At 43.8% G+C, this 22,173-nt stretch overlaps 2 protein-coding genes across 2 annotated transcripts in view; both read left to right on the top strand.

Moving 5' to 3' along the window:
- nrg2b (neuregulin 2b) overlaps positions 1 to 4,556 on the top strand; it is a gene marked incomplete at both ends in the record, with an annotated part of 53,926 nt that extends 49,370 nt beyond the window's left edge. Inside the window, 2 exon segments of the mRNA XM_080773455.1 lie at positions 892 to 1,075; positions 3,969 to 4,556. Coding sequence (XP_080629581.1) covers positions 892 to 1,075; positions 3,969 to 4,556 — 772 coding nt within the window.
- Positions 4,557 to 13,385: 8,829 nt separating this feature from the next.
- On the top strand, positions 13,386 to 20,069 carry LOC308322258 (N-acetyllactosaminide beta-1,3-N-acetylglucosaminyltransferase 2; the record flags this gene model as incomplete). Its single annotated transcript, XM_080773454.1, has 2 exons — positions 13,386 to 13,401; positions 18,587 to 20,069. The coding sequence occupies exons 1-2, from the start codon at positions 13,397 to 13,399 to the stop codon at positions 20,067 to 20,069; spliced, it is 1,488 nt and encodes a 495-aa protein (XP_080629580.1). The 5' UTR covers positions 13,386 to 13,396.
- Between the last annotated feature and the right edge of the window lie 2,104 nt (positions 20,070 to 22,173).

The following is a 22,173-nucleotide window of genomic DNA, read 5'->3' as shown; positions in this document are numbered from 1 at the left end:
AAAGGTGTTTCATGGGCCTATAGGCCTAGAAGGACTCACATAAAGGTGGGTCATGGGAAGGAGTAGGGTGACCAGATCCAAACTGTCCATTTGAGGGACAGAAGTATTACTTGTGTGGGACAAGTGGGACGGGGTTAGCAACATATTATGTAAGTTGCAATTAAATGCTGTAATGTCATATTCGACCATATTAGGCCTAATATTGCCTATAAGCCTATAATTTTGTTAATCAACCGCTCTGGCGTTTCACTTTTTGTTTTAAAATTGATATGGCCGACTTGGTACTGAAGCCTAGAGGATATTTCTCATGTAATTTTAACAGACTTAAAAACACATCGTGCAGGAAAAGAGACAATGGGAGAGCTTTACAATAGAAAGCCAACTATTAGGACATTTGAACACTGATGCATGTTACAATGTGGGACAGGGTCTCAATTTGTAGGACGCCTGAAAAGTCTTGGAAATGAGGGACTGTCCCACGCAAAGGGGCACATATGGTCACCCTATTTGGGAGGTCTGGAGCTTAATTAATTTGAGATGTTAGAGAACGAGAAGGTGCAAGCATAGTCAAATAGGGGCTGAATAAGAATCTTTTCCTTTGATTTACTCTTTTGATCACCCTTGTTGCCATGCCTTCACCTTCACCTGACAGTTTATTGTCCAGGATACAGCCCAGATATGTAACCTCTTCTTTGCTAGAGATTACCATGTCACCAACATTATCATTGTACATTTATATTAAAGCACTTCTGTCAGAGTGCCTTGATTGTTGGCTTGACTGAAGTCCAGCCATAAAAGGCAACTTGACCACCAGTCTTTAGTGTGGTAATTGCTTGTATATGCATAATAATAATAATAATATACATGAGACTGTACTAATGTCCTATCCAGGTATGTGTCGGCACTGACCACTCCAGCGCGCCTGTCTCCCGTGGAGTTCCACTACCCTCCACTGCCGCCCCAGGTGCCCACCTTCCAGATCACCTCACCCAACACGGGCCACGCCCTCTCCCTGCCCCCCGCCGCTGGGACCTATCACAGAGAGGATGACCAGCCCCTGCTGCAGTGCCCCGACGTAAGGAACAAACACCTGTTGCACACATCAGTGTTGATTTATTTTGACAGCACATTTTGATTTAGTTGTTACTCACAGCCTTCTGAATGAAATTTCATTTAGTTTTAGTCATATTTTAGTCGCCTGAAATGTTTTAGTGTTAAGTCTAGTTTTAGTCGACTAAATCTACAATTGATTTTGACGAACAAAAATTTGGCGGGCGTTGATGGTGACGTAATGCCAGATTTTACACGTTGCTGCGACGCGTTGTTGTGAGCTTGTAGATCATTCGAAATGTATATAGGGCTGAAGTGGTTAAATATTTTTTTATAATAATCATCCAAATCTACAGTTGTAACTGAAGCTTTCAAATAATTGTAGTGGAATAAAAGTACAATATTTGCCTCCGAGATGTAGTGAGGTAGATGTACTGACAATTGGAAACACTCCAGTAAAGTAGAAAATCCCTCTATTGTATTTAAGTAGGCCTAAAGTATGTAGTAAATGTACTGTACTTGTACAATGTACACCACTGAATACAAGTCAACAAAAAAGTGACATTAAATGCAAAAGAGAAAAAAAAGAGAGCGGATTTGACATAATTTCAGACCAAGTTGAGCGTCTTTTCCCTGCGATCCCATTGACTGACACAACAACAGACAAGGTGGGCACTGGGTCTGGGTTGGAGTAGCCTAATTTAAAACACTGTCGGACTTTGTTTAGAGCCAATAAAATACCATGAGTTTTTCTAACGGCCAGGTGCAAATCATCTTTATATAGAGGGGGAAACATTATAGGCTACACGTGTATGGGTAAGGCTGCATCGATGTAACAGGTTTCAAATTAATATATATTTGATTGATTGTGCCAGCGGAGAGGTCCGCATCTCATTCTAACAGCAGCAGCTGCAGCACGGTTTAGATATCATAGGATAAGTCAAGTCATGTGACGCACAACCGCCACAAATAGTCCTAAGGCATACACTGACACGAAACAAGACAGGAACGCCCCAAAACGTCACATCCGGGACATTTACCCTGGGCAGAATTTTCTATGGCTGCCAATGCAACTTTTTCCAATCCTTAATCACATACGGACAAACATCTATGCCGATAATATCTAACCTGCGGAGGTAACGTGCCTTGTCTACGGGCAACAGATCTTTCAACCTATGTCATTGCAAATACGTTTGATAATCGCTACTCTGCGCAATATTGTTTTGAAAATGCCGCAAATTGCATTGCAGTGAACGAGAGCAAATCACAATTTACCCTGGGGGTGGTGACTCCGCCCTGAATACGCGTTGTCGTGTCAGTGTATAATCTAAAATACACTTCCGTATACCTCACGGGCAGTTACTTGGATTAGATTCCTGAACATTGCACGCATTAAACGTGCCTCCGAGCAGCCAGCGAGAGAGAGAGAAAAAGAGAGAGCCAGCCAGGCAGTTCCACTGGTCGCTTGCAGAAAAGTTTACAGACAGGAGGACGGACAGAACAATTTGACTTTTGACTTTTGACATTTATAGTTTAGGTAGGTCTATCGGGTTGGAATGATTTCAAACACTGTCATTTTTATTTGGAATCGCATCGTCACGCATTCTCGCTCCAAGGAAAGGAAATGTCGGTCGGGTCAAACCGACCATTCAATAACGTCCCTCGGCCCTCAGCATGGATAATAAGCCTTTTATTCCTATTCTCTTATCAACATATTAAACAAATTCAAAGTTAACCAGCCAAATATATACTGTACGATACATGAAAAAGCTCCAGCCGCTGCCGCTCCACCACGCAGCAGCAACCATTTGGTTCGTGGTGTTACATTATTGCTGACATGATTAGACTGATTCTCATTGATTCCGTGTTTATTATGTTACACTTTTCATTTCATATCACACCATATGCAGTCATAGGCCTAGAACTTAGGTCGCCAGCACAGCATTTTACCACGGTAATGAACCCGTGGTATGAGTTACATAACGGCGGTATGGTGATATTGCGGTTATTGCACCCAGCCCTAATACAGAACCATATATTGCTATAATAGCCTATCTACAAGCTCACAATGCATCAAATTCATATCTCGAAGCTTGAAGATCTGCTATTTTTACAGGTGCTGCGCTGTTGTGAGTGCTGAGCAGCCAGGCTGCATATCCCCGCCAGGCCAGGTTGTATACCCACGCAGGCCTGTGGAATTCATAGGCAGTCATAGTAGCCAATTTGAATGGAATCTGATGATACTGATACAGAACAATATATTGCTGTCAAGTGGAAACCTTGTATGACCAAAACCATTCCTTTACTAAATATATAATAAAAATTAAATTAAATTGTTAAAAAAGCTCACAATGCATCATATTCATATCTCGACATTTACTGTGGTCACCTCTTCACCGAAAACCGAACTATGAATAGGCACACCAGCGGCGCCGACTATGTGGGTGACTATGTGGGTGAGGTCGTTGCTTGAGCACCCATGAAGAAATAGGAAATAGGAACCACAAATTAGGCCCCCTGAGCTCCCCTCACCCATTTGAATGTCATATCTGACATTGTCAGAGTGTTGGTGAAGATGCACACAAGCACGCACAGCCATTAACAGTTTTCGCACCTCTCTTAATTTGCTAATCTTTCGAACAAAAGTGTGTCGCAGGCTTGAAACAATAAGAATGACCGACCTTGGATGCATATCAATGCATCCATTGTGTCGACCTGTTTACTGTAGGGGTTCTGTCTGAAGCAGAGTCAGATAACAGTGGCTGATGAACTAATTAAATTACAGTATGCAAGGTAAATGCATATATGACAACACTAATGTTTCCCCATTATGCAAGTAAATGGGGGTTAGGTTTTATAAGAACTCTTCACCTCTGCTTAACCCCCTCCATCGGTGTGTCCATCCGTCCCCTGTCTAGGACGGACATTTGTACCGGCAGCCCCGTCGTCCCAGACGGCCCTACCTGACGGAGAGCACGGGCAGCCTACCGTCCAGCCCCTACCGCCTCCCCGACGACGAGGCCTACGAGACCACGCAGGAGTACGTCGCCGCCTCCTCGCGCCAGCCCGCCCGGAGCCGCCAACAGCAGCGGCGGCAGCAGCAGCAGCAGCCGCGCCCGCCGCGGCGCCCCCACCGCCTCAACGGACACGTACAGGCGGCGGCCCATCGGGGGGCCGCCGCCTCGTGCCTGCGGGACTACAGCTCGCAGAGCTTCAGCCAGTCCGAGGACGAGGAGGACGACGACGAGGAGGGCCACGGGGAGAGCACGCCCTTCCTCAGTATGCAGAACATGAGCGTGGACCCCCCGCCGCCGCCCCTCACCACCGTTTCAGGTTACCGCCGCCCGGCGTCGTCATCCGGCGCCGCCGACACGCGGACTCACAGAGGGCTGGGTCGGCACGGTGGTGGTGGGGGCGCGCCGCGCAGCAACGGCAACAGCGGCCAGGGCCGGGGGTCTCACCAGTCGCACTCGCACCGCTCCAAAACGGACAACATGCCCCTTTAAGACAGAGCCCCCCCCCCCAACACCACTTTCGTCCTCACATACACCCCTCCCCCCCATACACAACCAGTGGACTAGAGACCTGCACCTAGGAAAAAATATTTTTATTTTGTATAACAGACAGATATTCTAAACAAATGAAATATTTATTTTCATTTCAGCAAAAATTGTCTACTAGCTAACAGCAAAGACTTTTTTTTATAAACGGGGGGGAAGAATATTTATATGTAAAGTTTTTTGATTTACAGCGTTACGAGAGATGATAAGAGAATTACGTGCCAATTTTTTCACAAGTTAGATAAATAGAATAATATTGTGGTGCCTTTTGCTGTATGCTGAAGTTGGAGGTCCCATTGAGTTTTTGTAGCCTTTCTTATAAAAGACTCCTCGTTTTTTATAGAGACCAACCTCCTTCCTTCCTTTTCCTTTTGGTTTTTTCCTCTGATTTGGGATCTTCCTGTTTTTGAACTGTGATCTGATTATGTTATCATGCAATATGAATTCCTCCTGTGTAAAAGGTGTATGTTTACATGAGTATGATCCACGCAATGCGCTCGTTTCACAGGGACATTTTATCACTGACGCAACCGGATGTGTAGGGTAGCTTTCTGGGTTCCCCCCGCACACCCACGTGCAGGGCAGATTTTTTTTGGGAGGGTTGAAAATCTCTAGTTGAACACACATTCACAGCAACGTCCCGAGTGTTAACGAAGCTCTTGGGAGTCCAATTAACAATCGGGATTGTACTCTGTTGGTCATTCATATCCTCGTATATGCTACCTGTCAGCCATTTGTTGTTGTTGCTGTAAGAGGAAGTGCATTAGGGCGTTGTAGGGTAAGTGATTCGACATCCTTGCGTAGATGTTCAGGGTTTCCTTTTCATGGTCTAGGTGGTGGTTGCAGCATATATGTGTGTGTGTGTGTGTGTGTGTGTGTGTGTGTGTGTGTGTGTGTGTGTGTGTGTGCTTATGTTTGTGTGGATGTGCGTGTGTGTGTCCAAACAGTCTGTGCACCTTGTGAAGTCACGTTGGGTGGTTCAGTTCTCCAAAGTGTTCTCCATCCAGCTTCGAGGGCAGTACGTGTGGTCTCTCGCTCGACTTGCCCGCTCCTATGTTCACTCTGCCAGAAGCTGTCCATTGCACTGTAAGTACTTCCCTCCCCTCCCGCGTGAGCAGTCACAGGGCCGGGGGGAGGGAGTGGGGGGGTGGGGGGGGAGGGGGCCTGCCGAATCCAAACCGACCTAAAAACCAACCCAGTTGTTAATCCAGCCTGACTCTGGCCTCTCGTGGACTGCCCAGCCCGACCCGTTCTCCTATGCCAGCAGCTTAGAGCCGCATCGTGTCTCAGGACTTCCCCATCCCATCGCAGCCAAAAGACTCACACCTCTAGAGGGCGCGCACCGCACGCCATCTCAGTCACAGTTCAGTCCGCAGGCCAGATCCATTATGTCACTCCCCTTCCTGTCTTTCTTTCAGGCCAGATCCATTATGTCACTCCCCTTCCTGTCTTTCTTTCAGGCCAGATCCATTATGTCACTCCCCTTCCTGTCTTTCTTTCAGGCCAGATCCATTATGTCACTCCCCTTCCTGTCTTTCTTTCAGGCCAGATCCATTATGTCACTCCCCTTCCTGTCTTTCTCATCCGTCCGTCCGTCCGTGCATCCATCCATCCATCCCGTCTGTCTGATTGTTCTTATTCTTATGCTTAATTGGTATATATATATATATATACACATCACGGTGAAGGGATCGTGTGTAAAACTCTTGAAACTTGAAGAGAATTAGTTGTTCCTTTTTATTCTTCCAAAAGGCTGTCTCTCTCTCTGTGTGTGTGTGTGTGTGTGTGTGTGTGTGTGTGTGTGTGTGTGTGTGCGCGTATGGGCCATATTATGACTGACGACGCTGACAATGACACAAAAAGGTGAATTATTAAGAGGATGATGATGATGATGAAGATAAAAGATAAAAAATGAAATAAAAATAGATTCTTGTATCTTGAATCTATATATATATATATATCAGTTTGCTGTTCCCGCGGAGACGCATCTATGTTAGTTTCCGCTGGCGACTGACATCAAGCGGGTCTCACTGTGCAGAGGTTCACATTGCAAGTGCGTGAGTCGGAGTATACGACAAATACGTATTTTTCTTTTTATTATTATTATTATTAATTTATGTAAGTCATAACCAACTACTCGTATATGATAATATTGATTACTGCATCCTTTTTTTGCACCTCCTATACCTTTATTGACTGAACATACTTTGCTTGGTCATATTGACTGAATGATCTGTTATGTGTCTGTCTCCGTCTACCCCCCTCCAACACACACACACACACACACGTATGCACACACACAGCTCCCCAGCACCCTCCATCCCGTGCCCTCCAGTCCTCTTCACCTCAAAATGATTTTCGGAAGCTATTAGCGAGGGACGAGTCTCCAGAAGCTATTAGCGTAGGACAAGTCTCCAGCTATTAACGTGGAACAATTCTCCAGCTATTAACGTGGGACAATTCTCCAGCTATTAGCGTGGGACAAGTCTCCAGCTATTAGCGTGGGACAAGTCTCCAGCTATTAGTGTGGGACAAGTCTCCAGAAGCTATTAGCGAGGGACAAGTCTCCAGCTATTAGCGTGGGACAAGTCTCCAGCTATTAGTGTGGGACAAGTCTCCAGAAGCTATTAGCGAGGGACAAGTCTCCAGCTATTAGCGTGGGACAAGTCTCCAGCTATTAGCGTGGGACAAGTCTCCAGAGTAGTTTTGGCTGCTGTGTAGAGTATACAGTAGACAAAATGGCAACATTACAAGTCCTGTGAATCCGCAATATGAATTAAGCTCCTACTCCTCTCCTCCGGAGCTATACATTGGGTATGGTATTTTTTTAGGTCAGAAAGAACAGTTTTCCAAATCCTTTTTGGTGACGAAAAATACACACACACACACACAAAAACAACAAAAAACTACCGCAAACTGATTTTCTGCCAAATACAATACATACGAATCAATTTTCAATAAGTAGTGTATAGTGTTTTCTTGACGAATCACAGGAAATGCATGGATCACAGATATGTTAGAGTAGACTACCTTCAAAATGGCAACAATGCCCTCTGACAAATTCAGGGGAAACTCGTGATCATAGTAGGGAATAGGGATATCTATAAATATATTGGTTTTGTTTTTGATGGCCCAAAGTACTGGCTAGTTTCGTCTTATCACTGTAAAACTAATCGGGAATTTGCGACATGGATTTACTGCAAGTGAGAGTAGTGTGCTTCTAGACTAGAGGTAGTTGACTTCTCTTTGATCTCTCCCATCCATCCCTTCCCATCCATCCCTTCTCTTTGATCTCTCCCATCCATCCCTGCACTTCCCTCATCCCTCTAATGCAGCGGCTTTCAACCAGTGGTCCCTTGATGGGGTTCCAGGTGGGCCCCAGCAAAAGGATGGAGAGTTGGTAACCAAATGGACCCTAATAGATCTTTAACCCATATATATCTTTAACTCTTGAGTTAAATTTGAACCGAAACTAATTTCGGTTCATTTTACGCTCTCAAGAGTTAAACTATTGTTAACCAAGAAGTCTATACACAATTAGAGAATGTAGAAGAATTGTCATTTTGATCGTTTGCCTGTTATCTCGTACCTAGAGCATGGAATTGTGGACAAAATTGTATCCAACGACAATGAAATATTCCAAGTTTTGGGTCTGAGAGGCTAAATGGTGGTCCGTGGCTCAAATGCTGAATAAAGAATGGGCCTTGATATGAAAAGAGTTGAAAACCACTGCTCTAACGCTTCATTCATGCTCCACCGGCAGCGCGTCATGCAGGGCTTTGTAGATCTGCTATTTTTGGCGCGCGACACCGTTGTGTGACGAAGTATGAATCAGGCTTTACCATGCACGTACACTCACACACATGGATACCGACGTGCACGTCATCAAGAAAAACCTACTCTTAGAGAGTTACACACACACACATGGATACCGACGTGCACGTCATCAAGCAAAACCTACTCTTAGAGAGTTACACACACACACACATGGATACCGACGTGCACGTCATCAATCATAACCTACTCTTAGAGAGTTACACACACAGATACACAAAGATGTTCGTGCGCACACACACACACACACCAAAGGCTCCTTCCTTCCATGTTTGTGTTTGTCCTGCAGTTTTGCCTTTGTCTTTTCTACCTACCAACTTCCTCCCTCCTCCCCAGTCTCTCTCCCCCCTCCTCCCCCCTCCCCTTCCCCCTCTCCTCTCCCCCCCCCCCCTGCATGTCCTAGTGGTACTGGTAGTTGGGTGCATGGAAAAAGCAGCAAGCAAATCGTTTTTCCACTCGGTGAAAAAAACTAAAGAAAACTAAAAATAAAACAAAAAAAAAAAGGTGTCTTCATTTTAACATTCAGCAATAAATCCCCCTTATTTCATGTCCATTATTCTTGGAATATGCTAGAAGATTTTTTGCAAGTTTTATCAACGAAAAAAATTATAAAATACTACTTGTAAAAGAAGAAACATCCCAAATCACCTCTTCATAATGACAAATAAATCTTTATTCCTACCATGTTTTGAAACACTCCTGTCGTCTTTCTAACAGACACAGTTGCTTCGTTTGGACTCTGCTCGCACACATGCTATATGTATGTGTATAGTATAGTATAGTATGTATAGTTTATATCTATAGTTTCATTATATAGATATTCCACTGTTACATTCTTAGTTTACGCATGTTTCATAACTACTTTTTATGTATGTGATGTATTGCCATGCTTTTTGTTCTTGATTAATGTAAGTCGCTCTGGAGTCTGCTAAATGCCTAAATTGAAAATTGTAAATTGTAAGGGTCCATTCCATGTTCCTGTTCCTAAAAAAACCTGAGGCCCATTTTCCACCAGGGTTGAACTGGCCCGGTTCTCAGTCCATGGGCCAGAGCCTGCACAATCTGAACGTTAATTAAAAATTGAGTGGGAAAAACCATATTAAATTGTTTATAGGATCAGTATAAGAAAAATAATATATGATAACCCTTCCACAGTAGTAGCTTTTTCATATTTATTTTCACCTACAGTATATAGCCTACATGAGGTGAATTGGTAAAACTTGAATTAATAGTTATCACCTTGAAACTTCCCAAAATGATTACACAAATACATGGATTTATTGTATTAAGTTCTTTTTTGGGGGGCTTTTTTGCCTTTATTGATAGATGTAGTAGGTAGACAGGACATGGGGAGATCGTTGGGGGGGAAGACGCAGTAAGTTTCGTCTGGGTCGGGACTCGAACCCACGACACAATGTCATGCTGGATTACCAGCCAAGGTGCCTGGACCGCTAAGCCGGCCCAGGCCTTGTAAATGTGCAAATTAGGCATCATAAGAAAATATACAAAAGCTACTGTGGAAGGGTTATCGATATATTGTATATTAATTTACTTACTGACCCTATAAACAATATAATAAAGGTATGGTTTTGCCCACTCAATTCATAATTAACGTTCCAATTTTGGAGCTCTGGCTCATGGACTAAGAACGGGCTGGTGGTTCATGGACTAAGAACGGGCTGGTGGGTCATGGACTAAGAATGGGCTGGCGGGCCGGTGGCTCATGGACTAAGAATGGGCTGGTGGCTCATGGACTAAGAGCGGGCCGGTGGCTCATGGACTAAGAACGGGCTGGTGGCTCATGGACTAAGAACGGGCTGGTGTAAAAGGGGCCACAGTGTGCAGAGCAGGTAACAGAGAACACGCCACATTGGAAGAATATAACAGACACTAGGTGGCAGCATTTGCCTTGTGCTTATACCTCTGTTATACCATGCAGGTCTGCACAGGTGAATTTCACCTACATGCACATGTAAGCAGACAAATTTCCACAAATTAAATCAACAGAAATATTACTATTATTAATCTTTATTTTATACTAATGGATTTAGACCAATTTCCACAATTTGTCAGATGATTAAAAGTCACATTGCTCAACTGTGTTTGAGTGTAAAATATCTCCTAAGTTGCATCAAATTTCAGAAGGCCAAAGTCTCTCTCTCTCTCACACACACACACACACACACACACACACACACACACACACTCTAGACCCTGACCGGATCTGCAAACGCAATCCCAGTCAGGGGTCATCACCAAGCTTGTGGTTGGACATTTTTGTCAAAATTCTATTTTTGCCATGGACATACAAAATGAGTAGACAAAAACAGCCACAGAACAAGAAAAAGAACAAGCCACAGAACAAGAACAGAACAAGCCACAAATGACCCTTACAGGTCTGTAACTCTGAGTGTGCAAATGGAACCAAATGGACCCGTATCTGTACACTCTCAGAGTTGTGGGGGGTCCTTGAAAACAAAACATCTGAGAACCACTAGTACTAGCTGGACTGCTGTCATAGTAAATACACATGACACTAAAAACCTGGAGATTGACATTCAGTAATTGGGTCCAAAAATAATAACATGATAATGGTGTGTACAAACTATCTAATCTAGAATTTGCCATGGACGGACATGTTGATGACCCCTGATCCCAGTACTATCATAGGCTGTGGAAAAGATGACACGTTGTGGCAGATCTCACATCATCGGGGCAATTTGTTCCAGAGCATACTGCAAAACCATGTGACTGCATTAACTGCACTTCCATCACATTCAGATTTTTATTCTGGGTAGAGTCAGGAGACCAGTGTCCGATGATCTGAGCACAAATCAAGAAAAGAGAGAAATCCGAACACCATTTTCTGCTCCCAGATATTTATTTGACTGAAGTGGTAACATTTGGGGCCGCATGCAGCCCTTCCTCAGACCTTGATGATCTGAGCAGTCTCAGTGGTAGAAAGGCAGTGAGCAGATCACAGATGCATTTGGGAGCTAAACCATTCTAAGCCTCATAAACCGTAAGTATCCCTATAGTGCTTTGAAATGGATTGTGTGTTGGATCAGGAGCCAGTGCAGCAGCATTATGGAGTGATTTATGGATAGGAGTAATGTGTTCCGCTTTTCTTGTCCCAGTGAATACAGTGGCCACAGCATTTTGAATGAGCATGGAGCCTTCCAACAGTCTTTTTCAGAAGTGTAGCAAAGACAGACAGGCTAGGAAACGATACCTACATAAAGCTACGTATCAAATGCCATATAACCATAATATGGAATTGTTTCCCCCTGTCAACCATCAGGCAACAAGTGCTGAACCCTGTAGCCATGTCAGTCTTGGCAACATAAGCCGTCAGACTTCATCATTGTACAAATATGACTCCACTCCATTGCTGCTGCACTGGCACCATCACTATGCATATTCTGCTGCTATATAATTATTACTTGCACAAGCAGAGCGTGGAAGTAATGGTATCAGTCAGGTGCTACGATGCGTATGTCCCTTAGCAGCATGTGATATGATGTCATATGCTGGCACGAAGCAGACTGGGCAGGTATGTTTTCACACTAGTAGGCCATTTAGTGCAACAAGCAAGTAGGCACTCGACAGAGTGCAGTTCTTTATTATTATCTGCTTCTAAATGATGTCTCTTGCTCGCACTGTGATATTGTGCCTGATATTGTTTTTAGGGACTATTTTGATAAACATTCAAATAGCCAATCTACAAGCTCAAACATGGCAGTAAAAAATGGCAAAGAAGTCCGACGAAAATAGGGCCCTAAGACTAAAAGACAAAGGTTTAGATATGTAATCTACTAAGTTTAAACTAAGACTGAACAGTTTCAGATGACTAAAATATTATTCAAAAGACCCAAGACTAAATATTTTCTTTTTTCACGTTTTTTAACCCAGGATTTACAAAAAATGGGTTACAAAACCCTGTTAATCCACCCAGTGTCAATTGTCTAATGTAATCCTGAGTGCTACACTCCCTCTGAGCAACGGACTGAACTCATGCTTCCTTCAATGCATGAGCAGTCCAAGCCGCTTCTTTTCACCTGACAGGGGGGAGTTTCCCCAGTCGCGTAGTGCGTGGAAGGAACACGTTATTCCAACCAGTTTCTTTCCCCTTCATCAGGTGCCCCGGCTGGCCAGGTGGAGGCAGTATAGAGACCAGGACTACAGCATGATTTATTTTCGTCCATGCTAAACTCCTTATCCATAAACTACTATGCCTTTTTTACAATTTTGAAAATACTTTTGTAATACTTCAACCACCCAATCTACATCGACACTGCCTATTAAGGATGTCAGACCCCAGATGGCAACAGCGAGGAGTTTTATATCCGGGCTGGGGTAATGCAGGGGGATACCCTAGCCCCCTTCCTCTTCATCATAGTCCTGGACTATGCACTCAGGAAAGCCTAAAGTAAGTACCTGGGCTCATGGGTCAACTCAACCGAGCAAGATCTGAAAGTGAGGAAGGCACTTGCATGGAGGGCCCTGAATGGCATGACCAGTGTATGGAACTCCAATCTCACCCGACAAATCAAACTCAGCTTCTTCTACGCAACAGTGGAGTCTGTTCTCCTATATGGCAGTGAATGCTGGACCCTGAAGCCAACCCTGCAGAAGTCCCTTGACGGGTGCTACACCAGAATGCTGCGTGCGTACTTAACATCAGCAAGACTGTACATGTTACTAACAAGACTCTGTATGAGGGAATACCAAGGGTGAGCCAGAAAATAGCAGCCAGGAGAATGAGACTAGCAGGTCACTGCCAAAGGCAGATGTATGGAGAACGGGATGACTGGAAACGACGATGGAGGGCTCGTCTGAGGACGACCTAGAGAGATTAGGTTTCTGTCTGAACTGTCCGAAGCCCACATATCTGAGACAGAGCGAGTAGACATGAATGGTACCATCTTATAATGATAATCAGGACCCATTATATGAGGTAAGGTTGTAATACAATAGACAATCGTAGAAAATAATAAGCCCCCAGACCAGTGGTGGAAGTATATGTACTCATGTACTGTACTTAATTACAATTTTCAGGTATTTGTAATATACTTGAGTATTTCCAATACATGATGCACAATGAGTACTTTTTTATGCAAGTATTTTTACTCAAGTAAATTTAGAATTCCAGACTCTAACAGAGTATTTTTGCATTGCAGTGTTGATACTTTTACCTACTGTAAGTAAAACATTTGAGTACACTGATCACCCAGGACATGCCAGCATAGGCAAATCCTGCAAAACCAGTTAAACCACAACCACTCATATTCAAGATAGTCATCTCACACACACACACACACACACACACACACACACACACACACACACACACACACACACACACACACACACACACACACACACACACACACACACACACACACACACACACACACACACACACACACACACACACACACACACACACACACACACACACACACAAGTCAGACAGGTTCCACTGGTTGGGAGTGATTCCTGAAGCGGATGCCGGAGGTTCATTTATTAGTTTGTCGATTTGTTGAACAGCAAAGCATCATAACAGGCAGACAACATAAATCTATCAACCTGAAAGTTGGCAAGCTTCCTTAAACAAAAGAGGCGTTACCAGAGAGCACCAAAGAAATGTTTTTCTTAATGTGTCAACCGTAGCTGATCCACAAGCTTACAGCGTCATGCGCTTGTATAAAATGGGGCTTTAAGTGTTCAATGTATGATTTGTAATAATGTAGTCATAATAATGTAATTGCGAACGCAATAATTATAAAATAATAATACAAATAAACTAGTAACTAGCTGTCAAAGTACAAAGGATAAAAAATGGAAATAATCAAGGAAAACTACCTCGTAGCTCATCATAACTGTAAAAGGTACAGTTTTTCTTGTTTTGTTTTCTTTTTGTTTGATTGTTTGTTGGTTGTTCATTTTGTAAAGCATCCTTGGGTTCATGAAAAGCGCAATATAAATTCAAGCTATTATTGATATTGTTTATTGTTACTTGAGTAAATGTAAGTGGTGACAGAGACGGTATTATCTTTCTGGTGTTTACACAGATATGACACTATAAATACTCACTATTCCAGTTTTATCTGATCGTTGGGGGGAGGGGGGGACAAGCTCATGCGCTGTGAGCTTGTAGATCTGCAAACTTTGCTGTTGTTCCTCCCAGGATATGGATGCTGGGGTTCAAGTGCAAGTTTATATGTCTTTTTTTTTTTTAAGTTTTTTTGTGGCTTTCGCCTTTATTTTAGCTTTGTTATAGACAGTAAATGGAGAGAGAGATGGGCGGGGGTCATGCAGTAAAGGCCGTCGGGGTCGGGAGTCGAACCCGCGGCACACTGCCAGACTGGATTATACCAGCCAAGGTGCCTGGACCACTGAGCTACGGCCCAGGAAAAGTACATATGGCTTAAGACAAGTGGTTAGACTCCTCATATTTTTATTTACTAGAGCGGTGCCCATTGGGCACTGGCCACTTGGAACGATGCAAGTTGGAAATGCATGCCCCACCCAGTTATGTCTGTGTCCCTTTTATGAAAAAATAAGCAGCAAGCACTCAGTTTGAGTAATTCCACGTATTAGTTGCGAACGCAGTGATTGCGAACGCAGTGAGCACTTACTATGAGACCTAGCAGATCATGTCTGTGTGTGTGTCCGTGTATCCGTCCCCCCTTTGTGCCCGTATATGGAGCTGAGTGATTTGTTTGTCATTGATGCAACACACTCCATATTTGGACATATAGCTGCTTTGGGGACTCCTTATATGGTTATGGCTGAGTCATGGTGAATTGTTATTGCAATTTACGATCTGCGTTCGCTTCCCGCGTTTGCGCGTCTTACTCGTGTATTGGGTGCACGGTTCTGGAAGATGTGTCCCTTTTATGCCCATATATGGAGTTATTTTTCAGGCATGCTCAAATATGGAGTCTATGCCGATGTCAGAACATCTGTGTCCCTTTATTCCTATAGGGTTCTGTGTCAGACATGGATATGGAGTGTTGTTATGTCATGACTGGCCAGCTCCATAAATGCACCCTGGGCAGGGGCCCTGTCCAGAGCCCGGGCAGAGGCCTTCTGTGGCGGTTCTGAACAACCGTGGGTCCGACCGACCCGACACCGGGCATTGCACTCCCTGTGGGGGTGTGGAACGCGTGTGTCGAATTTGAAGTCGGCGAATGGTTTTCGAGTTACGTGGATTACAGCCGTACAGTACACACGTACAGACAGAGGCAAGGTGCATTTATAGATAGATATAAAAATCACACCCGTGTGAAGTGAGTGGCACTCTTATCATCGTACATCATCATACATCATCTCATTCCGGCCAATCAGAATTACGTCACCTACACTAGGTGATGTGAAATTTACACTATGACGTAAAATTGTTCATTCATTTTCAGTAGGAATTTAAAGTTTGTGGACACACTAAAAGCTGGACATTGGAGGAGCTAGCACCCCTCAAAAATCACACCTGTGTGAAGTATCATCATACGCCATCAATCATCTCATTCCGGCCAATCACAATTTGCGTTCTCACTGTCAATGCCATTTAATTAGTTTGTGTTTAACAAAAACTCAAAACTGGCCATTCATTATCAATGGCATTTAATGTTTGTGTTAGGACAATGACGTAAAACTGGCCATTCATTATCAATGGCATTTAATGTTTGTCTTGGGACAATGACGTAAAACTGGCCATTCATAATCAATGGCATTTAATGTTTGTGTTGGGACAATGACGTAAAACTGGCCATTCATTGTCAATGGCATTTAATGTTTGTGTTGGGACAATGACGTAAAACTGGCCATTCATTATCAATGGCATTTGATGTTTGTGTTGGGACAATGACGTAAAACTGGCCATTCATTATCAATGGCATTTAATGTTTGTGTTGGGACATTGACGTAAAACTGGCCATTCACTATCAATGGCATTTAAGGACGACCTATAGAGATAACCACGGATGTTGGGAACTTTGACACAAATGGATAGGTGCCCAAGCACGAAAAGCACCTCCACGCCCCACTGCACGTGCCTGACGTGCTTGAAATTATTATAGTTATTACAGTATCTGAGAAATATTTCCAGGTAACCTGTTGATGAATAACAGGTTACCTGTCAGTGCACTCACTGACTCACACTCACTCACTGTCTCTCTCTCTCTCTCTCTCTTTCTCTCTCTGTTTACTGACAGTGGGCGTATCCCGCATGTACCTGAATGTAACCAGTCTGTCTCCTATGGAAACGACACTGAACCACGCTTACTGTAGCAACCCCCTCAGACAGAAACTCCAACCCACTGGCTGTCATGTGTTAATACAACTAATTGTACATAATGTATAAGGATAGTCCTCAGGAATTGTCTCTGTTATCTATAGTTGACGTCTGAAAAGGATCATTCCAAGTAGAAGACACAGAGAATTGGAGATGATGACAGACTGCTAGCACTACTGGTTGGAATTTTACAAAAGAGGGATATTTTTCAGCAAATGAGGTGGCCACCATCTAAAGAACAGGTAAACAAAGACTTTCCCCCAAGACTTCTATTTCAATGCTATGTTTAAACGTAAGGTCAGCACACCAGAGACATCACATTGAATTTGGTGTTACAGTAATATGCCCTTTTCATTTACCCTATATACTCTGAGAAGCCGTTTCTTTTTAATCTTGGACTATCCTGTCACTCAGAAATCTCTCCTGTTCCATTTTCTTCTAATCTTCCAACTACTCCTCTTGATATACTGTGCTTCCCAATGTCGCCAGTAGTTTCTTTCATTCATCTGTTAACATGTGCTACCATGTACTGTGTAGTACAGTGGTTCTCAAAGTGGGCTCCGGGGACTCCCTCAAGCTAAATGATAGTTGGGAACCAAATGGACCTTAGGGGTCTGTAACTCAAGAGTGTACAAATGGAACCAAATGGACCCTTTGTACACTATAAGAGTTAAATTAGCAGTGATTTTACAATATACATTGGGGTCCCAGAGATAGAAATGCCATTAAATAGGCGTCCGTAGCCTAATTCAGGCCCTTGAAATGAAAATGGTTGGAAATCACTGCTAGAGCCGTTAAAAATGTTATGGGGGTCCTTGGCATATCTTTTTTTTAGAGAGAGATTTGTATAGTTGCCATTCTGTTAACCACTTATAACCAGGGGTCTAGGCTTGCTCCCTTCCCCACCTACACCAAGGGTCTTCAACAGAACCCTGCTCGGCAAATCTCTTTGCCAGAAATAGCCAATCTACAAGCTCATAAAGTGCTGTGAGCTTGTAGATTGGCTATTTCTGTTTCTGTTCTGTGGTGTGCACCATTGTAGCTTGGTGAGAAGTACCGTAGACAAGTCACTGACTTTCTTACGTAAACATGCGCTACATAGAGGTTCCCAACCACTGGTACTAGTACCACAGGTGGTACACAGGAGTCTCCCCCCCAAAAAGGAGGGTAAAAGACAAAAGTGGAATGAAATATTTATATTACTAGTACTACAGGTAGTTCTTCTGACCAAGCAATTTGTTGAAATAGGCTATGCAGTCGTGCTGAAATGAGCATGACAGCACACCTAGCCATTAATAGAAGATTTGAGAATGGATTAATCATATTAGAAATATCATCAATTGTGCTGATCAGTGATTAGACAGAGTTTTGTCAGAACAGCATCATTATTGGCTTAGGAATGGAACAAAAAAGGGCAGGTCCTGTAATTTCAGTTATCAGTTTGGTGGTACTTGGAGAGCCAAATAATTTGGGGTACTTAAGGGGTACTTCAGTATAAAAAGGTTGGGAACCAATGCGCTACATCACTGGTTCTCAACAACAAGTTAATGTAGCATCAAAACCAGTTCAACCACTGGAAACCTGTACACTAGCCGTTTGAAAATAGCCGCTCTACAAGCTCACAATGCAAGTGCTTTGTGATGCACTTTGAGCTTGCAGATCTGCTATTCTAAAAAAATCTTGACGACATTTGTTAAATTTTTGAAACTATAACATCAACACAAAAGGGGGGGGGGGGGGCACAACATATTTCCAGCCTGGGGTCTGTGGCCAAATACATATTCATTTGGGGGTCCTTGGCATGAGAATCACTAAACCAACCAAATACTTATTCTGTCCCCTTCAGCGGAATGGCACTGATCCGATGTCGCTGGTGGAACATCCTGATCTGTCTGTGCACTCCATGCATTCTTCTGGGCCTGCTCTTCGTCTACGTCGCCCTGATGCTGTGCTACAATATGGCAGACATTACAGCTAAACAGCTAAGCAGTTCAACATCCAGCTCAACACATCTGAGTAAAACGACTCACTTCATTGCCCCGGGGACTTACAGAAACGAGGGCTTTGCCCCATTACCTAGAACCTTCTGGGACCCTGCACCACACGGCGGTGCTCTCTGGAATCAACTCCAACTGCCGATTGACCGCTATAACAATCCCATCCTTAGAAACAGGAGAACCACGAGGGGACATAAGCAAATTAACAGCAGTTACAGTCACCTGATGAAGGCCAGTTTCTCTGCCGTCGGAGAGCTGAAAAGCAGAATGAGTGACTTTGCCAAACTGCCGGAGCAAATGAAGGAGTTTGTGAGCTCAATGCACAGACGGGAGTACCCCAACGTCATCGTGCCAAGCAAGCCCTGTGGAGCTGGGCTAGAGGACGAGGAGCCGCCCCTGCTTCTCCTGGCCATCAAGTCCGTGGCAATGAATTTTGAGCGGCGGCAGGTTATTCGCCGGACATGGGGCCAGGTCGGCTGGATGGCCGGTCAAAGGAAAGAAAAAGCAGGCCAAAGGGGAGGCTACGTCCACCGGGTGTTCCTACTGGCCAAGCAGAGCCAGCGGGAGCTTGCTGCGGACTTGGCGGACGAGTTACTGCAGCTCGAGAGCCGGCACTATGGAGACATCCTGCAGTGGGACTTCAAAGACTCCTTCTTCAATCTCACTTTAAAAGATGTGCACTTCTGGGACTGGTTCTCGCGGCGCTGCAAGCGGGCGCGCTTCGTCTTCAAGGGAGACGACGACGTGTTTGTCAACACGCCGGGCATGCTGGACTACCTCCTGGACCAAGAGGAGAGGCTGGGAAAATCCGCGGCCATGAGAGGCTTCATGGTTGGAGACGTCATCGGTGGGGCCATACCTATCCGAGAGAAAAAGTCCAAATACTGCGTCCCGGAAAGCTTCTACAAAGGCTTATACCCTACTTATGCGGGTGGGGGTGGGGTGGTATACTCGGGCCAGTTGACAAAACTTCTTAACCAGGTGTCCAAATCGGTTCACCTGTTCCCCATCGATGACGTCTACGTGGGAATGTGTATGGTGAAGTTGAAAGCCTACCCCATACACCACCCTGCCTTTCTGACATTTGACTTTCCTAAGAAAGAAGAAGAGCAGCAACAATGTGCCCACCACAGGATCTTGCTGGTTCACAAACGAAGCCCTGACCAAGTCAGTGAATTGTGGTCAGAGCTCAAAGACAAACATTCCCAGTGCTGGAATGCAACTCTGAGGAACACAGTTGTAGGAGGCAAAGCTACAACAGTAAAACAAAACATGACATCGGCGTCCGTCAAGTTAAAGCCCCTGAAACAACGAGATCGTGACTACATTTAAATCTTCACGGCAACCATTTAAAAAAAATCTCCTAACAACCCGGGTTGTTCGTTAACATCTGTAGCCCATTTGTACTGTATTATTTATTTCTGCATACATTTTCTAAAGGGGTGTACTAAAGAGTTAATTTCAGATACACTGAACAGTGTACACAGTCAGTCTCAAAGTGGATTACGATCTGTTACCACCCACCTTTTAAACAAAAAATCACACTCGTGTGAAGTGAGCACTGCCTTTCATCACAATGATGACGTCTGATGATGTCAACAACATGATGTCACGGACATTCCGTGCTCAAACAGACAGACATACATACACACATAGCTGTGCAATGGAGCGGCTGTACCGTTCAAAAAGAGTAAATTCTCCTTCTACAGCACTGCCACCAAGCAAGTGCCCTGACCTCTTCCATCAAAATACAGATCACTGGCTTCCTGACAGGGGGGAGTTTCCCTGGTTGGCTAGGGGGGAGGCCTTCAAGTTTTTTAACCTGGGCATTTCCCAGAATATAATTTTCAAGTGTTCCTTGTTCCTTCTTCCTACATGTATTATTATTTTTACGTTGCTCCTCTTGTTACATTTGGTAATGTGACATATGGCTGAAAAAAGGCTGAGAGACACTTTTTGTTCATAGCACACACCCGATAAAAGACCATTGATTTGAAATATTGATGATGATATGATGAGTTCAATAGAATCGTTTAAATGCGATGCACATGTATGTGACTTTATTAAAGACTAGTCCGACGCTACATTATGACTTTGTTATAGACTAGTCCGAAGCTACATTATATCAGGAGATACAGTTGGTTGGCTCTTGGGTGTTTTAATATTTTCTAATATGGCCCCCTTTTGAAAAAAGTTTGGACACCCCTGTTTTAGACCAAGTGTTTTATGTACAGTGTTGCTGTTTACATTAGGTATGTCTAATAAAGTATTCAAATTCCAGGGACTCTATGGGTTCCTTTAGGGCGGTCTAAATTGATCTAAAAGTGTGTAGCGGAGACCTTGAAATTTAAAGGATTGAGAAACCTTTAACAGAGTATTCTAATTTCTTGTTCAAAGGAGAGGAAGGTTTCATCAAACTGCCTGTCGTCAGTGTCGTCACACTCATACAGAAACAGGAACTGTGTCCTGTGTGCAATGTGAACTATAAATTAATCCCTAGGTCTGGTGACACCTGACAGTCACGCCTCCCAACATGTGATGTGTAGGCACTAATCAAGATTATATAATACATATCACTGTAGCCAATGTAAACAGACAAAGAAATCAATCAATAGGCTATGCACGTAACATCGTACCTGGAAGTTATGCAGCCACCTACTGAGTGGCAAAAAAAAACAGCCCATACATCGGTCATCAGATAGGACATCCAAAGTCCTATCTTATTAAACGATGGTAAACTCACCAACATTGCAGTTGTAGGGAAAGCTTGAATATCTGTAAAGTTTTTGTTTCATAGAAATCCACCATAGACAAGTTATGACCTACTTTCTGTCAAAACATTCTGTGTAGGTGATTATTTTAAGTGTCAAAAGTTTGGAAGCGCTTGTTTTCCATAACGCAACATCCTGCTGCCTCCTGCATTATGTGACATTTAGAAACCGGCGATACACAGGTCCGTTGCGTGATTTCCAACAAGCGCTTCCAAACTCCAACGCTCCAACGCATGCTGCTTAATGTTTTGCCACTCAGTCTAGAAGAGGGGGCTGTGTCCCTGTGGAAAAGTGATGAGCATACTCTCCATTACTTTAGCCAGCTGTTTGAAAGCCCCAACGTGACATCACACAAATGTATTGTCAAATAAAGTGGAAAAGTAGATGAATTCTGGGTCTCTTACTCTCTTGGACTGGTGCTATAGATTTTGTGTGGATAATTAGCAGTATAAAGGAGCACTGCAATAGCAGTTTTAAATTCCTGGAGCCATATGCAACTGTACCAGATTCACATTCAGTGACAGCTCTAATCATAGGTAATCATACAACCAGTAGCGGCTCTAGGTGATGTTGGTTGGAGGGGCTGCCTAAGAAATCTTATGCTACGGGCCAATATACGATAGTATATGCTGATTGATTGATTAATTTATTAACAGTTTGCAGAA

This window comes from Protomyctophum bolini (genome assembly GCF_963924005.1).
Source record: "Protomyctophum bolini genome assembly, chromosome: 10".
Lineage (NCBI taxonomy): Eukaryota > Metazoa > Chordata > Actinopteri > Myctophiformes > Myctophidae > Protomyctophum > Protomyctophum bolini.
Note: the sequence above shows the minus strand (reverse complement) of the source record. Positions and strands in the feature narration are given on the sequence as shown.